Raw genomic sequence first — 19,996 nt, 5'->3', positions numbered from 1 at the left:
TTCAGGCCCTAGATTCTGTCGTCCTCAAGGAAGCAGTAGTCCCTATTTCTGATACTAGGTTTACATAGCAGAATTTCCGCCAAAATTTAAACCCTATTATATTTAATGGGATTCCGCTTTCTCATTCACACAGAGGATTTTGTGAAATTGCAGGCAGAATCCCATTGAACTCAATGGAGCTTGAATTTCGTCAGAACTGTGCGTAAAGTACATAGAAATTCCGCCGCAGTTCGCTTCAGTAAGCTTTGCTGAATAGAATTTCTGCTGAATTGCGGAGGAAAGTGTGAACATAGCCTTACAAGGAAAGGTTATTGGCAATTTTACTTAAATGTCTTTTTGGTCCCCAAGAAAACTGTCTTTCCTTTGCATCCTGGACCTAATTTGTAATTTTGGTCCACTTTCAAATGGAGTTGCTGAGGACAGTGATTGCCTTCATAGAACAGGAGGACCTCACCACCTTGAACATCATAGATGTCTACATGCCAATTTTCCCTAGCACATCCAACTCCAGTTATGCCATTGTCTGTTTATGGCTTTTCTTTTGGCATGGCAATTGCTACTTGTGCTTTCATGAAGGTTTGCCTGCCCCAGTCAAAGCTGTACTCTAGGGGAACATCCTGATAAAGACCTCCTCTTGAATAACTGGAACAGCCATTGCTAGGGATGGTGTCAGCCATTGCGGTAGAAAATGGTGTCGCCCCCTATGTTTTTAAAAATATAGCACTAAACACCACATAATACCCCCCAAGACCCACAATACTGTGCTTTCTCAACCTTCTCATCACCCTACCAAATACTGTGCCCCAACGCCCAGCATACTGTGCCTCCTCATCACCCTCCCCCCACAATACAGACTCCTCATCAGCCATTACCCCCATCCCCACAATACGGACTCCTCATCAGCCATTACCCCCTTCCCCACAATACGGTCTCCTCCTCAATCAATCAACATCCCCACCTCCTTATCATCGTTCAGTCATCCCAGCCAATAACCCCTCTAGCAGTATCTCACCAAATCAGGGTGCTCCGTGCACCACTCATGGTTACGGGCTGGCGTGCTCCTTCTTTTTGCCACCTGTTCTACTCTGCACTTATCCAGCAGTCTGGCGTAATGGGCATTTGGGCCACACCCACCCGATGTCTCATCACAGATGCAGCGCAGCCCACAGCATAGTGCCGAATATTAACCTCCGGTTCAGAAAATGTGCATATGGAGGAGAAGGAGCCACTCCGGTCCTGAGTCCAGGAGATGGACAGAGGGACACAGAGTATGAATAATTTACATTTATATATATTTTTTTATTACATGATTTATTAAATCTTTCTTTCTCTTTCTTTCTTTCTTTCTTTCTCTTTCTTTCTCTTTCTTTCTCTTTCTTTCTTTCTCTTGCGCTCTCTTGCGCTCTCTTGCGCTCTCTTTCGCGCTCGCTCGCTCTCTCTTTCGCTCGCGCTCTCTCTCTTTCGCTCGCGCTCTCTCTCTCTTTCGCTCGCGCTCTCTCTCTTTCGCTCGCACTCTCTCTCTCGCTCTCTTTCGCTCGCGCTCTCTCTCTCGCTCTCTTTCGCTCGCGCTCTCTCTCTCTCGCTCTCTTTCGCTCGCGCGCTCTCTCTCTCGCTCTCTTTCGCTCGCGCGCTCTCTCTCTCGCTCTCTTTCGCTCGCGCGCTCTCTCTCTCTTTCGCTCGCGCGCTCTCTCTCTTTCGCTCTCTCTCTTTCGCTCGCGCTCTCTCTCTCTCTCTTTCGCTCGCGCTCTCTCTCTCTTTCGCTCGCGCTCTCTTTTGCTCGCGCTCTCTCTCTCTCTCTCTCTCTCTTTTGCTCGCGCTCTCGCTCGCGCTCTCTCTCTTTCGCTCGCGCTCTCTCTCTTTCTTATCTTCAAGGGCATGGTGTTTAACAAAGCATTGGCCCAAGTGTTTCCTACCAAGGATACATTTTAGCAATAGGTGCCTAGTACTGTTATGCAGTAAATGCCTTGTAAAACTCTTTACAAGAAAATGTTACCATGCAGGTTTATTCACACTCCAATTGTCTGTCTTAGGATTTTGATAAGGACAAAGAGGAGTCTGAGAATGAACACGGAGACTCTGAAGGCGAAGAGAACATTGGTTGGAGTATGGTGAATCTTGATGAGGAGAAAAACCAACAAGATGTAAGTAAGGGAACTATCAGTTCTCAGGTTTCCATTGTCTTTTCACTATTCTGTATGATGTATATTTTTGAAAGCTACATGACTGTTTGCATAACCCAATTTATTTCTTTATGTATTAGTTTTCTGCATCTTCAACCACCATTTTGGATGAAGAACCCATTGTGAACAGGGGCCTAGCTGCTGCTTTACATCTCTGTCAGAACAAAGGTATCATTATGTGGAAATATGCACAATGCATTTGGAAAGTTATTGGATCCTATCCTTTTTTGCCCAACATTTTATGTTTGCACTCTATACCCCCAAATGACAAAGTTAAAACTAAATATTGTAAATGTTTACAAAATTTATTAGAGAAAAAACTAAAATTTCACATGGACATTCAGACCCTTTGGTTTACCAGTCGTAAATTTAGTTGATTGTACGTGATTTGGAAAGTCATAACCCTGTCTATATAAGGGCTGACAATGCATGTCAGAGTAAAAACCAAGCAGAGAACTGCTCAGAGACAAGATTGTGTGGAGGCTTAGATCAGGAGATAGGTACAAAATGTTGCACTTAAAGTTTCCTAGAGCACAGTAGCCTCAATAAAAACTCTTCCTAGGGACTTGGCAGGAGTGGTGACCAAGAATCCAATGGGCACGCTGGCTGAACTCGAAAAAATTGTGTGCAGATGGGAGAATCTTCCATAGGTCAACCATCACTGCAGCACTCCACTAATCTGGCCTTTATGGCAGAGTGGCCAAAAGATGCCTTTCCTTTGTGTGAAACACATAAAAATCTGCCTGCCAAAAGTTTGAAGTTAACCGGTTGGTGTCTTTGAGATAGCAACCGTTGTTTGGCACGGGCTCCCGACTCGAGCTCGCGTCGTACCGGCCGGCCCCCAGCTGATTCCTGTACCTGGGAGCCGGCATTAATTGCCAACATGCAGCGATTGCCGCGGCCTGCTATCACCCCTTTAGTGGCATCTAAAGGGACATTTAGACCATCCACGGTGGTCCAGTGGGGTGGATCGACAACCCCCCAGCGGGATCCACTTCTGAGGTAGCCGGAGGGCTTACCTCACATCCTGTGCTGGCTGCTGCGCGGAGAATGAGAATAAGCCATCATATGGATTTTTAGGTGGGAAAGGGTTATAATTTTTAAAAGGTTAAGAGGAAAAAACGAAAGTGCAAAAAACGGGAAAACGCTCCTCAAGGGGTTAAAGGGGTATTCTGGGCAAGAACATCTTATCCCCTATCCAAAGGATAGAAGATAAGATGTCTGATCGTGGGACACCCTCTGCAGGGATTACCCTTGATCTCCATGCAGCTCCTGTATTCTATGCGGGGCTGCGTCTCCAGTTTCGGAAACCTCCGGGTTTCTGGGACTGTAGACATGACGCCACGCCCCCTCCATTCAGTCTATGGAAGGGGGCGTGATGGGGGAGGGGGGGCCCAACGGCTGGCCTCCCGCGATCAGACGTCATATCTCCTATCCTTTGGATAGGGAATAAGATGTTTTTGCCTGGAATAACCCTTTAAGCACCTAAAGGACTGTGATGGTCATCTGATCAGACGATACCAAAATTTAACTTTTTAACATTCTAGCCCCTACCCCTATAATCTTATGGTAACATAAACTTGCTTGTTTATTGAATGATTCTTGCAGAATGTGTCTTCTCATGTACTTTATGCTCATTCAGATTTATTTTTTTCTTCTTGACAGGCTTACTGGAAACAGTAGTACAAAAGGTTGCTCGTGTTAAAGCTCCCAATAAGGAGCTTCCATCAGCTGTTTACTGCATAGAAGACAAAATGTAGGTAACACTTTCAGCACCGCACAGAATTTCCCTTGTACAGGAGTTGATGCCAAATATGCGCCCTTCTCCTATTTGGGCAGTGTTCCTCTCTTTTTCTCCATATTACCCTTCCCTTTTAACACATCACTGTAAATGCAGGGAAAACTATACAGACATTTATAGACCCACAAGCACGTCTGGTAAAGGGAACCTTTCACATTAAGATGCAACCTGGTCCACCAGAAGGCTGTCATTAAATCCAGGAAAGGCTCTCAATGATTGTGTGTGTGTATATGTATATCAATCGATTAGAAAGTTATCCCCTATCAACAGGGTAGTGGATAGCTAGTGGTGGAGTTTGACTGCTAATCTTTAGCAGATGGTGACCTTTTTAATTTATTTTTTTATAAATTTGTTTGTTAGAAATTTCATAAAATTACTACAATGCTGATTTAAGATATAGACATCACAGTATCACACATCAATCAATTTTAGAAAAAATTTACACGAGGGAAGAATAGTCTTACAATGTTTTTCCCCTTTTATTAGAGGATCAAATGTTTTTCTTCCCTTTAGTTTCCCTTTTTCAGGTGGGGGTTCAGGAGTATGACGCTCACTGTTCCCCCATATGCGATGAAGGGGCACAGACTTAGGTATGTACTGTATTCACCCTTCTCACCCATGGCCAGCACTTGAAGGTTGTACCGTGGGTCTGGGTCCCCCACTACCCTTGCTCGCCCCACTAGCTTAGCCTGGTATGATGCAGCGTGGCCATAAGCTGGTTGAAGACGCCTGAGGTGAGTATAAAGGATGGCGTCCGCAGGTGAGTATGTACCCCCCCCCCCCCCCTCCTCCTCTCTAAATCAGGACTCTGTCCTTTACTGCAGGGCTTGCTCAGGGTCTAATTGAAGTGCTGTTTGTCTGCATACTAGGTCCTGTGGAGGACTGCTGCCGGCCTTTTGCAGCGGCTGCCTCCACAGGTGTTCTTTTCCAGCTCACCTCTGAACAGCCTTGCTGTTCCTCCTTTACACAAGCTGTTTTCCCCTACTGCGGGGGGTCGGCAGTGCGCTGGGGGCTCAGCCGGTGGGAGTTAAGTGTTATGGCGGCATATGGCCACCCTACTTCTTCCCCTGAGCCAGCACGAGACCAGGCAGGCAATGCCTCCTCTCTGTTTTTCAGGTGGCTATGGCGGCATGTGGCTCAACTCCTCATTCTCCATCTGAGAGCGTGTGGACCAGGAGGCCAGGCAGCGCCTCCTCCCCAGGTTCGCACACCCCGTGGATCACTTGCGTATATGATTGCACCTCCAGCCGCATCTAGCTCCGCCCCACCACCAGCGTCTTGGTCCGCCCCTCCATTGTAGGGGTCTGAGCTGCTCCGTCTGCCTTCCTAAGCTACAACCTGGCGGGAGTACTTCCCGTCCGGCCCGCTCTTATCCCCTAGCCTCTGAGCTGTGCGGCACCTTAGCAGGTGCTTCTAAGGGCTGCTGCATGAGCATTCCTTAGTGTCCCTGCATGAGGGACACGTGGGCTTCCTACCCGTTCTACCTTCGGGGATAATGCGGACATACGCCTGCTACCACACTTTCTTTCTGCCATTTTGGGGTGTGTGTTTAAAAAAAAAAGAAAGGGAATCTCTGCAGCTGGTGCATTTAGTGGTGTTTGGCGCCCTCTTGTGGGCTATAATTAAATTGTGCCTTATTTTCCATTGCACCTTTGTTACTTCTGGGAACTCTGTTCTTTTCAGCTTGATATCCGCTGGGCTCTTTTTCTGGGACTGTATACGGGGGCCCCTTTATTGTCTCCATCACCCTGTATGGCACATTACACTGGGTATGTCTCTGGCATGCCTACTTTCGGCAGGGTTCTCACTCTGTCATGGATCATATGTGACTTGCCGTGGCAGGTCATTGCCAGGGATTTCATGATCACTTGGAAGATACCAGGGTTAGACAGGTCTGGTTCTCCGCTACCACTGGTTGCCATGACATGTCTGTCATGTCTGCCAGCGTCCTTGGTGTGCACACATTATTCTCTCCTCCACAGGCTGCCACATCTGCTGCTACTGGCCCAGATCCCCACGTTCAGTGCAAGGTCTCCGTGGAAGTGTCCCTGCATGGATATGGATTGGACCTGCTCTCATTAGGCCAGAAAGTAGTTTCGCCTGTCACTCATCTCACAACTGCCGCGTCCGCGGCTGGTTTACGGTACCCCACTTCTAGTGTGAGGTGACTGCTGGAGTGACCCGCTGTCTTCTATGAACCCATACCAGTAAGCCACAGTGGTCTGCATGGTTGTCTCTGCCGCCTGTCACTTCTCCAAGGGCTGATGTATCTGTGGCTGAAGATCTGGAACCTCACTGCTAGTGCGCGGTGTCCGGTGGAGTGATCTGGCATGTCCTATGGACCCTTTACAGGGCGACAGGGATACAATCCACGGCACCTAAGCCTCCCCCAATCTCCCAGGGTGACAGGGATTTTAATCCCTGCCTTTCCACATGCGTCAAAGGGGCACAGTTAATGCCTATCTGTCTGCATCCCCTTATCACTAGCGCCTGGAGGGGCACTCGTTACGCCAGACTTTTGTCTTTACGGTTTCCGCCGTCGTCTTTCTCCCATCTCTGTGCTGCCGCGTGCATTACTGTGGCTTCCCGTACCTCACTGTTGGTGTAAGGAATCTGTCAGGGGGTTCCTGCAGGCACAAGGGACTGCTGCCAGTCAGCCTGCCAGCCATTAGTCTGCATGGTCTCCTACACCACCGGGTCGCCCATGAGATTGGCCACACTCCTGTTCCCTCCGGTTCTAAGGAGTGTTCCTGTGCGTTCAGAAATCCTCAACCAGTCAGCCGGACTGATGTCTGCGTGGTTTACTGCTATGTCGGGTCAACTACCATACACTTCCCAGTTCCGAGTGGGTCTCCCCATGTTGCTCCATGGGCCCTATACAATGCACCACATGCTAGTTCACGGGGTTCTCTACTTACCAGGTCCCTCTCTTCATGCCTGCCGCTCTCACGGTTTAAGGCTGGTAACCCATTTTTAGAGTGTGGTTCTGAATGAGGGACCCGGTGTGGCCATGGTGCCTATGCCAGATAGCCAGACTGTCTGCATAGCTTTCTAATCCACCAGGTCACCTCCCCCATACCTATCGCTCCCGTGACTGCAGTCCGGTGAAGTTCCACGAAGTGTGTTTCTGTGGGCTTATTGGACTTTTATACCTATAAGCAAGACTGTGTCTGCATGTTTCCTGCCACACACACATCCTTCATCTCTTGCAGCAGTCCTGGTGTGTGTGGCACCATTAGGAGATGGGGTGTGGGCATTTTCCTGCATGTTCCAAGGCACTTCACAGCAACAGCAGCACTCTGTTCCCCTTCTCAGAGTGCCACTCTAGTCTGCTAAGGGCTTGGTTGTGACACACCATAGGGTGCTGAGTTTGTCTTCCATACTGCCCGACTTTTGGATGTCCTTGGTACCCCGCTACTATCGTGTGGTAACCATGTCTGTCCCTATGTATGCTTAGGTCCTCTGCACATGTGAAGCCCACCCTCCCAGCTGTCGGTGGGGTGTTCCTCGGGCCTTCCTGTGATCTTGTTCTAAAAAACCTGTTCTGGCATGGCGCCTGTTGGGGCGACACAGTCAGTTCCCCCCATGCCTCCAGTTTTCTTTCTTAGATTCCTATGCAGGGTGGCTCAGGTGTCTGCTCTGTTGCCTTAGACATGACTGGGATGGCTCTGTTGGCACCCATCTGGTCCAGGGTTTCACCACAATGGGGTGTTCTCCTTCAACATTGTTGGTTGCTGTGTGCGTGTGCTTCTTACTCGCATTCGTAGCCATGTCTTTGTTTCTTTGCCCAGCACCAGTGTCCAGGATCCCGATCCCTCCATCTCTATATATGTTGTCGCAGGGTTCCTAGGGGCTACGTCCACCCAGTATTTTGTTCCGTTGCCGTAGGGCTGCATTTCCCTGCTACTACGGTGTCTGCCGCACTTGACAATCCCCCTTCCACAGTGGGTACTGGGCATGGCATGGTCAGTACCTGAGTTTCCTCTCTCCTACCCCGTTTTCTCCTCCACTAGAGGGGCTTTTCGCTGAGTGCTATCTTCTGCTTAGATCAGTGATTCTTAACCTGGGTTTGCTGGAACCCCAGGGGTTCGGTGAGTTAGTCCCGGGGGCTCGGCGGGGAGGTTGCAACAGGACAGGCAAACCAAGCAGTTGCTTGGGGCCCCGAGCTGGCCCGGGGCCCCAAGCAGAGATGGTGTTTGCCTGTCCTGTAGCGACGGGGGAATTCTCCCCCCATCACTATTAACTCCCTGCGGCCCCGCGTTAAGTTTCAAAGCGCAGGGCCGCCGGGACATAGCGCACGCCGGGTCGTCACTGACGTCCCGTGCGTGCGTGCGCCCATGGAAACTAAGAGGATAGACCAGACCAGAGGATAGAGAAGGAGGAAGACGCGTGCTGGCCAGCTTGGTAAGTGACCAGCGGCACGTCATCTTCGGTGCTCCGACCACCGGTCCCGAGACCTACTGCTATAGCCGGAGCGGTGGTCGGAGCACTGAAGTGGACAGTACACAGGCATGCAGCCTCCAGCCATACACTGTATATGGCCGGAGGCTGTATGTCTGTAGGTGAACACTGCCTTAATCAGTGGTCTTCAACCTGTGGACCTCAAGATGTTGCAAAACTACGACTCCCAGCATGCTGGGAGTTATAGTTTTGCAACATCTGGAGGTCCGTAGGTTGAGGACCACTGGCCTACATAATGTGGGGGAACACTGCCTGCCTGATGTGGGGGAACACTGCCATTGTTGTGAAAATGACAGAGTGGCACTTGCCAAGGTAAAGCCGTGCATTTCTGAACTGAATAAACTGAAAAACTGGGGTATGACTTACAAGATATAAAATCACAATTTATTGGATATATTTCATTAAAACACATATAACCCCTACAGACAAACTGTACCAATATTCCCCTGTGACCACAAAGGGAATAAATATCAGAGAATAGAAACCAAACATAAATAATTCACCACCACCAATATTGCACAAATTTGCGTCAGTTATGTAGAATGACTATTGAACCAAAGAAAGAGCCCCCTATTCGGGTCAGTCCTTTAAATATTGCACGATTCCCAGGGTCAAGATTGCACGGGATATGATGGGTTAATTCCTGGAGGGAAGTCTGATATATGCTATGCCTACACTGCCTATCAATCCCTCAACGTGTAGTGCAATCAAGTCCCTATTCACACTTTTCCTTCACTGTGTGGCATGTAGCTGGGGCACTCGTCCTAATAAGCCATGCCTCAGGACCCTGTCTCTGTACTGCAATGGTCCGATCAGATATGGTACAGAGAAAAGTGCTTACGTGCTAGTGCTGTTTGTGCAAATTGTTATGCCATAAAGGAATGCCTTTAGAAAAGTATCAGATATAAACAACGAAAAAACCTGGTCTCCAACGCAGCTTTCACTCAGCTCATCAGGGAGACAGTCAGGATCATGATATCCCGGCAGGGTGGATATTGGTACAGTTTGTCTGTAGGGGTTATATGTGTTTTAATGTAATATACCCAATAAATTGTGATTTTATATCTTGTAAGTCATACCCCAGTTTTTCAGTTTATTGATTACTTTTGGTGGGGAAAAGAGGCTAGCCCATGATTGATTGTTTTGGAGCTGAATACGTTCTGGTTTAATGCATTTCTGAACTGGTCTCTGAAAGACAACAGCAGAAGTCTCACCGATTTGCAGTAAATATTCATTATGTTTTTGTGTGAAAATCATGTTTTCATGGTATTGTTCTTTGTTCTTAATGGTTTTGTTCATTTTGTGCACCTATGTATAAATATATACCTAAATATATACCTCCTATGTTTTGAATTTGAAAAAATCATTTTATTTTTCCAATTAAGAAGGGTTCGGTGAATGCGCATATGAAACTGGTGGGGTTCAGTACCTCCAACAAGGTTAAAGGGTACCTCTCATCAAATAAACTTTTGATATATTTTAGATTAATGAATGTTGAATAACTTTCCAATAGCATGCGAATGAAAAATATGCTTCTTTCTATTGTATTTTTCCCAATCAGTCCTGTCGGCAAGCATTTCTGACTCATGCTGGAGTCCTAAACACTCAGAGCTGCCAGTCTGCTTTGTTCACAGCCAAACAGGCTGTGTAAACAAAGCAGACTGGCATCTCGTAATGTTTAGGACTCCAGCATGAGTCTGAAATGCTTGCTGCCAGGGCTGGTAGGGAGACCCCTAGTGGTCATTTCTTCAAAGTGTAAAATTAAATAGAAAGAAGCATATTTTTTAATAACATGCAATTGTAAAGTTATTCTGCATACATAAATCTATAATATATCAAACGTTTTTTTGATGAGAGGTACCCTTTAAGAACCACTGGCCTAGATGGAGCCATCTCTCTCTTCCCACTATATAGGTGGGGTATCTGGCTGGGCCCTTGTTTTTTGCTAAGTGCATTCAGAAGAGCTTTTCACTGTCTATGCTTGTGTGCTTACTGCCCACTATTGCAGCCTGGTTCTCTTCCTGTTTTTTTTTTTTTTTTTTTTTTTTTTTTTTTTTTTTTTTAATCTACTGCTGCTCATGCAGCCTTGGTGCTCTCCTCTGTTGGAGGAGTTAACACAATCATGTATGGCTCAGCGACAGCCAGTCTTGCCACAGTCTGTTGTTTGGGTCCTGCCATTCCTCTCCTCCTCCCTCGGCACAATCACTCTGGAAGGGTGTGTTCATCCTTCCCTTGTCAGTGTCTGTTGTGCTACACTGACACCACAGTCTTTTAGAGGGACCTTCCTGTGCCCAGATTCTGGGAGTCCCTGCTGGGTCCCTTCATTGTTTTCCCTCTGTTCCCGTCCTGACGATATGTTGCTTCAGAGTGCTCATGTCTGCTAGGACCACTGGGGTCAAACTCCGGTTAGTCTCCTTGTCTTGGACACTATCCTAGACTGCCTTTTTTTATGGTCCGCCATCCTGGTTCTTTGGGCCTTAGTGATGGTAGAGGTCTCGGGCATTTGTAGCTCTCCTGCCCAAACTTCCCCGTGATCTCATGGTAGGGCGGTCTTTCTGTACCGCACTACTTCTTGTCTCAACACTGAGTGTTTCTCGGCCGTTGGGTTTACATACCCTTCAGGTTGAGTCTTCCAGGAGATGCAGGAACCTCCGATTCCCATGTCAGTCGCTTTTGGGTTCCGTTATACTCCTTTTCAGGGTCTTATTCTCTTTTTTTTTGGATGTTTTTCCTTCCGTGTAAGTCTTCCAGGTGACTCAGGAACCTCCAGTTCCCATATCTGTCTGGTGTTCCAGGATGCTCCTTTTTAGGGCGTTCTGTTCCTTTTTTGGCGGTTATTACTTTCAGTCTCCTCCTCCGGGGTCCATGTACTCCCAAGATGGAGGGCGTTCCGGTCATCTGGATTACATCGGTCGAGCTGATTTCGCCTTCCGGGTGCTGGCGGCGGGCCCCTGGGACAGGGGTTTTGGGTCTCCAGATGTTCAGGTAATCGATCTTATGCTCCAGGCCTCTCTCGAGCTGGTTTCCATCTTTCTTTTTTCCAGTGGTTTTCTGTTCTCCACCTTTTGTGCTCTCCTGCTCAGGCGTACTCTGCTCTTCCTGGCACCTTTCCGCCATGTTCTCTTGAATCAGTCGACCCTGGATGGGGTTTTCTTGTTGTGTCCTTTTTCCATTTTTGTTTACCAGCTGGGCTAGCCCTCTGACTGGTTCTATGTTCCTTGGGGTTGATTTTTCTGGCTTCCTAGTTGACTTTTTCTTGTGTCTCTATATGGACTGTAGGTTTAGTCTATGCAAAGGACGGTCCCTTCCTTTTGGCTTCCTAGTCAATCTCCATGGACGGGGGATCTTCCGGGAGCCCAGTTTCTGGGCTTCTGTTGTCTCTGGCCGGGGGTCTCGTCCGCAGACCTTACAGACGAGTGGGTTTGGTCTCTCGACTGATTCCCTTTCTCTAGTGGTTGTTATTCCCACCCTAAGGGACTGCTTTGGTACGTCCTATCAGTATAGGTGCCCCCCCCCCCCCAAATGAAGCGACCGAGAAAAGGAGATTTTTTTTTTGTAAAATCTTTCTCGTAGCCACCCATATCTTCATTTTTTTTGTCCGGATGATCTTTTCTGGTTCTTTATCCGTGATTCTTCTCCAGGGTCCTTCAGACATATGTCATTGTTGGCTTCTCCTACTGCTTTGTGACAAAACTGGTTACATAACTTCCAATGTGCAGGTATATCCTGCCAGGTAGGAGTCGACTTTTTTTTTTCCTAGTGTCAGCGCCTCCTAGTGGCAAGAGCATATACCCATCAGTATAGGTGTCCCCCCAACAGTATAGGTGTCCCCTAATGAAGGCTACAAGAGAGATTTTACGGGGAGTTAAAAAAAATCTCCTTGTTGTCAAATTTATCAAGGCCAGTGTTTCCATACTTTCCTCCATCTATCTTTTCCTTTCTTCCCTTTCGCCCATAATTGCTCTTTTCTCTTAACCCTTTAAGGACTCAGGGTATACCTGTACGTCCTTAATCCGCTCCCGTTCTATAATGCGGGGCCACAGCGTCATAACGGGTCGAGCCCGGCCTCTAACAACGACCGGCACCCGTGGCTAATAGCACAGCATCTAAAGTGAAAGTAAAACCTTGCTGGTTAGCTCAGGGTGCTGTTTGGGATCACCGTGCGAAATCGCGGCATCCCGAACAGCTCTAGGACGGCAGGAGGGTCCCTTACCTTGCCTCCTGTTGTCCGATCGCCAAATGACTGCTCAGTGCCTGAGATCCAGGCATGGGCAGTCAAGCGGCAGAATCATTGATCAATGGTTTCCTATGAGAAACCATTGATCAATGTAAAAGATCAATGTGTGCAGTGTTATAGCCCCCTATGGGAGTTATAACACTGCAAAAAAAAAGTGAATAAAGATAATTTTACCCCTTCCCTAATAAGTTTGAATCACCCCCCTTTTCCCATTTAAAAAAAGTGTAAATAAAATGTTTTATATGTGGTATTGCCGCGTGCGGAAATGTCTGAATTATAAAAATGTATAATTAATTAAACCGCACAGTCAATGGCATACGCGCAAATTTAAATTCCAAAGTCCAAAATAGCGTATTTTTGGTTACTTTTTATATCATGAAAAAATTATCAATAAGTCCGATCAATACAAAAAATGGTACTGCTAAAACTTCAGATCACGGCGCGCGCAAAAAAAGAGCCCTCATACCGCCCCATACGCAGAAAAATAAAAAAGTTATAGGGGTCAGAAGATGACAATTTTAAACATATAAATTTTCCTGCATGTAGTTATAATTTTTTTTCAGAAGTACGATAAAATCAAACCTATATAAGTAGGGTATCATTTTAATCGTATGAACCTACAGAATAAAGATAAGGTGTCATTTTTCCGTAAAATGTACTGTGTAGAAACGGAAGCCCCTAAATATTACAAAATGGCATTTTTTCTTCAATTTTGTTGCACAATTATAATTTTTTTTTCAGTTCCGCTGTAGATTTTTGGGTAAAATGACTGAAATCATTACAAAGTAGAATTGGTGGCACAAAAAATAAGCCATCGTATGGAGTTTTAGGTGCAAAATTGAAAGGGTTATGATATTTTAAAGGTAAGGAGGAAAAGAGGAAAGTGCAAAAACAGAAAAAACCTTAAGGGGTTAATACTCTGAATTTCACTTTGCCATTCTCCCGCAGAGGGTCAATCAGGTTTAATCCAGTTACACACGATTACCAATCTTGCATAGAACAAAGTCCTACATAAGAACCCCTTAATCCTCCCGATATTTTCTATATCCCCTAATATAAAGGACCCGATAGTACGAGGAATCTTTTTTTCCTATTTTACCTTCAAGAATGTTCAAAACTTGCTCCCAGTAATTAGATATTACTTGACTATCCCACATATAGTATCTAAAATCCGCATCCTCCCTTCCACACCCCAGGCAGTTTGACGATTCACATATACCAAATTTCTTCATTTGGATAAGTGTATAATAGACCCTATGTAACATCCTAAACTGGGTGAATCTATTTTGCTGCATATTCAGTGATACTGAAATTAACACCAATATTGTGCCAAGTCTCTACAGCCAACTTCTTTCAACCATTTTTTATTTTTTTTTTATATTTTTCCAGCCATCCTCTCCTAACCAGGAGTTCAGAAATGTATACAAAAGTGACAAGTCCCCCCCCCCCCCCCAATTCTCTAAATAAATCCTCAAAATTCTATGGTTATTTATAATAAAACAGCTTTTATGTTGTGCAAGCAACCGCATGTTTAATTTGTATATAATAAAACATTACATTTCACTATTCTTCATCCCAAATTTTTCTTAGTGTTTGTTTAAATTTGTGTAACTTTCCATTTTCAAACACTTGCTTAACCCCCAGTTTTTCCCAGTATTTACTCTCGCAAGTCAAAAAATCCTTCAAATTCCTGTTCCCCCACAATGTGAAATTCATTTATAACTACAGACAGTCTTGGTATTAAATGTGCATAATTTCTATAAATCTGGAAAGGCAGGCCATCTGATCCGGGAGTGGTATTGCTGCCAATTGATGATAAAGCCTCCTGTATTTCCTGGACTGAGATCTACCATTCCAATTCTGCCATACTTGTTTCTGGCAGTTTTGGTGGTTTGACATTACCCAAAAATTTACATACCTCTTCATGTTTGAAGTCCCTTCCGACCTGTACAAATCGGAGTACCGTATACACCCGAGTATAAGCCGAGTTTTTCAGCACGATTTTCCATGCTGAAAACACCCCCCTCGGCTTATACTCGAGTGAACTCTCCACCCGCAGTGGTCTTCAACCTGCGGACCTCCAGAGGTTTCAAAACTACAACTCCCAGCAAGCCCGGGCAGCCATCGGCTGTCCGGGCTTGCTGGGAGTTGTAGTTTTGAAACCTCCGGAGGTCCGCAGGTTGAAGACCACTGCGGCCTTCGACATCATCCAGCCCCCTCTCACCCCCTTTAGTTCTGTACAGTACTCGCCTTCGCTCGGCGCTGGTCCGGTGCTGCAGGACTGTCCGGAGAGGAGGTCGTCCGGTGGGATAGTGGTTCCGGGCTGCTATCTTCACCGGGGAGGCCTCTTCTAAGCGCTTCGGGCCCGGCCCCATAATAGTCACTTTGCCTTGACAACGACGCAGAGGTACGTTCATTGCCAACGTACTTCTGCGTCATTGTCAAGGCAACTCCTCTATTCCGGGCCCGCAGCGCGGAGAAGAGGCGCCCCCAGTGAAGATAGCAGCCCGGAACCACTATCCCACCGGACGACCTCCTCTCCGGACAGTCCTGCAGCACCGGACCAGCGCCGAGCGGAGGGGAGTACTGTACAGAACTAAAGGGGGGTGAGAGGGGGCTGGATGATGTCGAAGGCCGCAGTGGTCTTCAACCTGTGGACCTCCAGAGGTTTCAAAACTACAACTCCCAGCAAGCCCGGACAGCCGATGGCTGCCCGGGCTTGCTGGGAGTTGTAGTTTTGAAACCTCTGGAGGTCCGCAGGTTGAAGACCACTGAGGGCGGATGATGAGAAGAGGATGATGAAGGGGGGGTGTGGGATGATGACAAGGGGATGATGACAAGGGGATGATGAAGGGGGGGGGGGTGGGATGATGACAAGGAGATGATGAAGGGGGGTGGGGATGATGACAAGGGGATGATGAAGGGGGGATGTGTGGGATGATGACAAGGGGATGATGATGATGAGGGTCTGGATGATGACAGGCGGTGATGATGATGATGAGGATGTTAATGACGGGTCTGGATGATGACGGGGGGGATGATGTATTTCCCACCCTAGGCTTATACTCGAGTCAATAACTTTTCCTGGGATTTTGGGTTGAAATTAGGGGTCTCGGCTTATACTCGGGTCGGCTTATACTCGAGTATATACGGTAAATGGAAAATAACTCCAGTTCTATCTTTTTACTATCCCTTTATTATTTCTCCTCTTATGTTCCTGAACATAATGATTTCATTGTTTTCTCTCCCGGTTTTTGAGAATTTGGGCTAGTAATTTATTAGGCTTCCCTTTTTCTAATTAGTTTCTCTGCCCCAAAAATGGCATTTTATGATGGGCTTTTTCTAATAGGTAAAACACATATTTATCTTGAGCTTTTCTTTACTTCTTATGACATTCTTCGCTACCTTGTCCTTCTTTTAGTTCTATCCCAAGAGCTTCGTTACGTAATTTACTTTCTGTGGCTTCGAACTTTCTTTTTTTTCCCTCGAGATTTTCTGTTTATAAAGACCCCTTACTACTGCCTTCATTGTATCCCACAAATTTAGATAGTTGATTGAATTTATATTTTTATGTTTTATTTATATAATAAACCGTTCTTTGTCCCCAACTAGATTTATCCAGTGGGGATTTAATTTAAAATATATATACGTTTTCCCCTATTATCCTGTCCTATCAGCTCCATCATCAAGGGAGAGTGATCTGATGCTTGATATGCTATCCTTTTGATATACTTTAAAAACACCCTTTCACCTAAGCACAAATCAATTCTAGAGGCGGCTTCATATGACGTACTAAAACAGGAGAACTGGATTAAAACTCAGCCATGCCTCCTTCCACCCCACTTTCCTACAAAATCTAGAGAGAGGAGGGTCCTCGCCAATCCCTTTCTATCCCTACTCATTTTGTCCATACTGGGGTTCATAGTAAAATTCATATCTCCCCTAACCCATTCTTTACCCTCACAAAACCAAATTAATTCAGTTAATACATCTGATTTAAAGGGGGGGTGGGGGGGATTGTCGATATAGACAAATGCCACGATTACTGCCTTGTCACACCATTTACCATAAAGATACAAATCTCCCACATCTAGCTACCTTATCAAGGGAGACTATAAACGGAGTAAACCTACACAGATACAGAGTAGTTAAGGTACCTTAAATGATATTCCTGAGATGTCACTCTTTTTCTCAATATATTTATCTAGTCCATTATGGGTCTCATCCAGGGCAACAATAGCCGGCAAAGGTCTATGAATCGCATGAAATATAGCAAATTTTTTTACCCTATTGGCCATACCACGAATGTTCCATACTAAAATTTTAAGACTCCTTGCGCAGAAAAGAAAGAAGGGGAAAAAAGGAACATTCTCCCCCCTACAATATAAACTCTCAGCTTCCCATATAGCTGTACCAGTTCTATTTCCATATTCATTGAGCATATCCAAAGATGTCCAGATCGTATTAGTATCCTTCCATTTCGCCACTTTTTATATACCGTATTTTTCGCCCTATAGGACACACCCAATTTTAAAGGTGTAAAACCTAGAAAAAAAATTCAGCGCCCAACAGTGTTCTTCAACCTGCGGACCTCCAGATGTTGTAAAACTACAACTCCCAGCATGCCCGGACAGCCGTTGGCTGTCCGCAGGTTGAAGACCACTGGATAGGCGGTAGTACTCGCGTGTCCCCGCCGCTCCGGACTCATCATCGCTGCCCTGGATGTCGCTCTATCGCTGCGTTCCCGGGGTGTCCCCAGAAGCTCGGGACATCGTCTTCCCCGAGATCCACGCTCTCCGTCGGCGTCATCACGTCGCTCCTATTGGATGACGTCGAAGGAGAGCACGGAACAGACACTGAGGGGGCAGGTAAGGTCCATCCCGGTGTCCTGTAAGCTGTTCAGGACGCCGAGATTTCACCGCAGCGGTCCCGAACCACCTGACTGAGCAGCTGGTTTAGTGTCCCTTTCACTTCAGACGCGGCAGTCAGCTTTGATCGCCGCATCTGAATTGTTAATACGGGGCATCACCGCAATTGGTGATGTCCTGTATTAGCCGCGGGTCCCGGCCGTTGATGGCCGAAGGGACCGACTCGATAGGTGTGTATTCGCCATATAAGACGCACCAACTTCCCCCCCCCCCCCCCCCCCCAGTTTTGGGGAAGAAAAAGTGCGTCTTATACGGCGAAAAATACGGTAATTATATGCAGCAGAGATTTATTTTATTTTCTCCAGACCCAATCTGAGTGCGCGGTCTACAGCGGTATTTTCTATAAGTCTACAGATTCTCTACACCTTCTTTAAATGCTGTGCAGGCTGAATTATAGTAATTGGTAGTCTCCTCTCAGTCCTCTATATGAGACTTATAAGTATAACTTGCAGATTACATACCAGACCCATAACTCGTTAATCCTTGGAGAACTGCATAGCAAAGGAGAGAGAGAGAAATTCCAGAGCCAGGACAATTTAATGTGGATTCTTTTGCTGCCTGTAACACAAGACCAAGATCTTCCACATATGCCTCGGACACATACCAGAGGAAAATTCCCCTTTATCTGGAATTATGCTGACAAATTGCAGGGTAGAGAGAAGGTACCCCAGTCCAGCAGGATAGGATAACTGTTTCCTCAGCAACCTCCACTGCCTTGCCTTTTGGGATTAGTAGGTGCAGGATATGTCTACCTTGCTCGAGTCCAGGAGAGGTATTGGGAGATAATGGCTGGGCCTCCTGGCGTCTCTGCTCAGCTAACTTCCACCTTGTCCATGTAATCAGCTCACTGGGCTCTATTTTATGACGCTGCTAATAAGCAAAGTGTCTGCTCGCTCTCACCCCCCCCCCCCCCCCCCCCCCCCCCCCGCCTCTCCCCTCGGCTATCCATGCCATACACCATTCTGCAGCGCTGGAGCAACAGAGAGGGCCGAGGCCACCCCCCTTCAAGTCCACAGAGGGAAGGGAGGGGGCGCCCACAGCATGTGGCCAGATGGTGACCTTAAATGAAGTATCTGTACTAACTTATTAATTTGCAATTGAGCTCTCCTTGTTTTTCTCCTACTTCACTTCAACTTTTGCCCACTCATGTATATCTTTTGCTGTTGTAATGAAACAGGGCAATAGATGACAAGTACAGCAGACGAGAAGAGTACAGAGGGTTCACACAGGATTTTAAGGAAAAGGATGGCTACAGACCAGATGTGAAAATTGAGTATGTGGATGAAACTGGGAGGAAACTTTGTCCAAAAGAGGTAAGCACTACCCAGTCTTGACGAATTATCTCCTGAAGACTTCTCTCTTCTCATATTCTTTTCACATCTATTACACAGGCTTTTAGACAACTATCGCATCGGTTCCATGGTAAAGGTTCGGGTAAAATGAAAACTGAAAAACGCATGAAGAAATTGGATGAGGAAGCGGTGAGTAAACTAAACCTGGGATAGAATTCCACCAGCATGTAAATCAAATAGTTTAATCACAGTCATCGATCAACGAATATGAACAAGTTTGTAGCACCATTTCTTACATTTTTTTTTTTTTTGTTGTTGTTAAAGTCTGAAAAGGATACAGACATAAGATACCAATCAAACTGGGCATTTTAGAAAAGCAGCCCATTTTGGTCATGGGTGGGACTAGCTGAGTACCCGGCGTTGCCCGGTTTTTCCTTCCTAATCCTTGTTGTGGAGGAAAATCAACAGAGGAAGCTTTTGACCTCCTATCCCGACCCTCCCATCCCTGTAATATGTGTACCAGGTATTGAAATATCTCCAGCCGTACGGAAGTTATTCAGGAACATACATTTCCCATTGACTTGTATGGGACTTTAAACAAAATCCCTGACCCTGGCAAATGGGGGTGAGTAAGGGTTAAATCACCTATCCTATGTTTGTTGATGACATATAAGTAACATGTGGCCAAGTTTCATGTTACTACCTTTAGCCGTTTTGACGTGATGCTGGAACATACATATATATACACACACACACACACACACACGCAGAGACGTACACGCATACACACGTGAGGCTGGAGAAAAGTAGTCTGTATGACATCATGGAATAAATTCACTTTCCTTTTCGATACAAGCTGTGGTGTGCTGCCTGCATTTTTTCTGTGGATTGAAGAACCAGTGGGCCGAGGTTCGGAACATGCGTGCACCCCTTTTCTCTTCTTGCCAAATATTTTTGGATGTGCTGTTTCTATTGCAATTTTATATAGATATAGAGAGATAGAGATAGATATAGAGAGAGAGTGAGAGTGTTTATAACGAGTAAATATTATCATCATACTGTTAATGACCAAATCCTGTATACTGAGACAAATATTA

The 19,996-nt window shown here is 46.2% G+C and overlaps 1 protein-coding gene across 3 annotated transcripts in view; it reads left to right on the top strand.

The window, feature by feature from the left end:
* The window catches only part of SART1 (spliceosome associated factor 1, recruiter of U4/U6.U5 tri-snRNP), a 65,517-nt gene that overhangs the window by 36,533 nt on the left and 8,988 nt on the right, over positions 1-19,996 (top strand). For all 3 annotated transcript variants that reach the window (XM_056527337.1, XM_056527339.1, XM_056527338.1), the window contains exons 15-19: positions 2,031-2,141; positions 2,261-2,348; positions 3,846-3,936; positions 18,785-18,920; positions 18,999-19,088. In XM_056527337.1, the coding sequence (XP_056383312.1) occupies positions 2,031-2,141; positions 2,261-2,348; positions 3,846-3,936; positions 18,785-18,920; positions 18,999-19,088 (516 nt within the window). The remainder of the gene's footprint in view (positions 1-2,030; positions 2,142-2,260; positions 2,349-3,845; positions 3,937-18,784; positions 18,921-18,998; positions 19,089-19,996) is intronic.

The sequence above is a fragment of the Hyla sarda genome, chromosome 6, assembly GCF_029499605.1.
Source record: "Hyla sarda isolate aHylSar1 chromosome 6, aHylSar1.hap1, whole genome shotgun sequence".
NCBI lineage: Eukaryota > Metazoa > Chordata > Amphibia > Anura > Hylidae > Hyla > Hyla sarda.
This window is presented reverse-complemented; position numbering and strand designations above follow the sequence as displayed.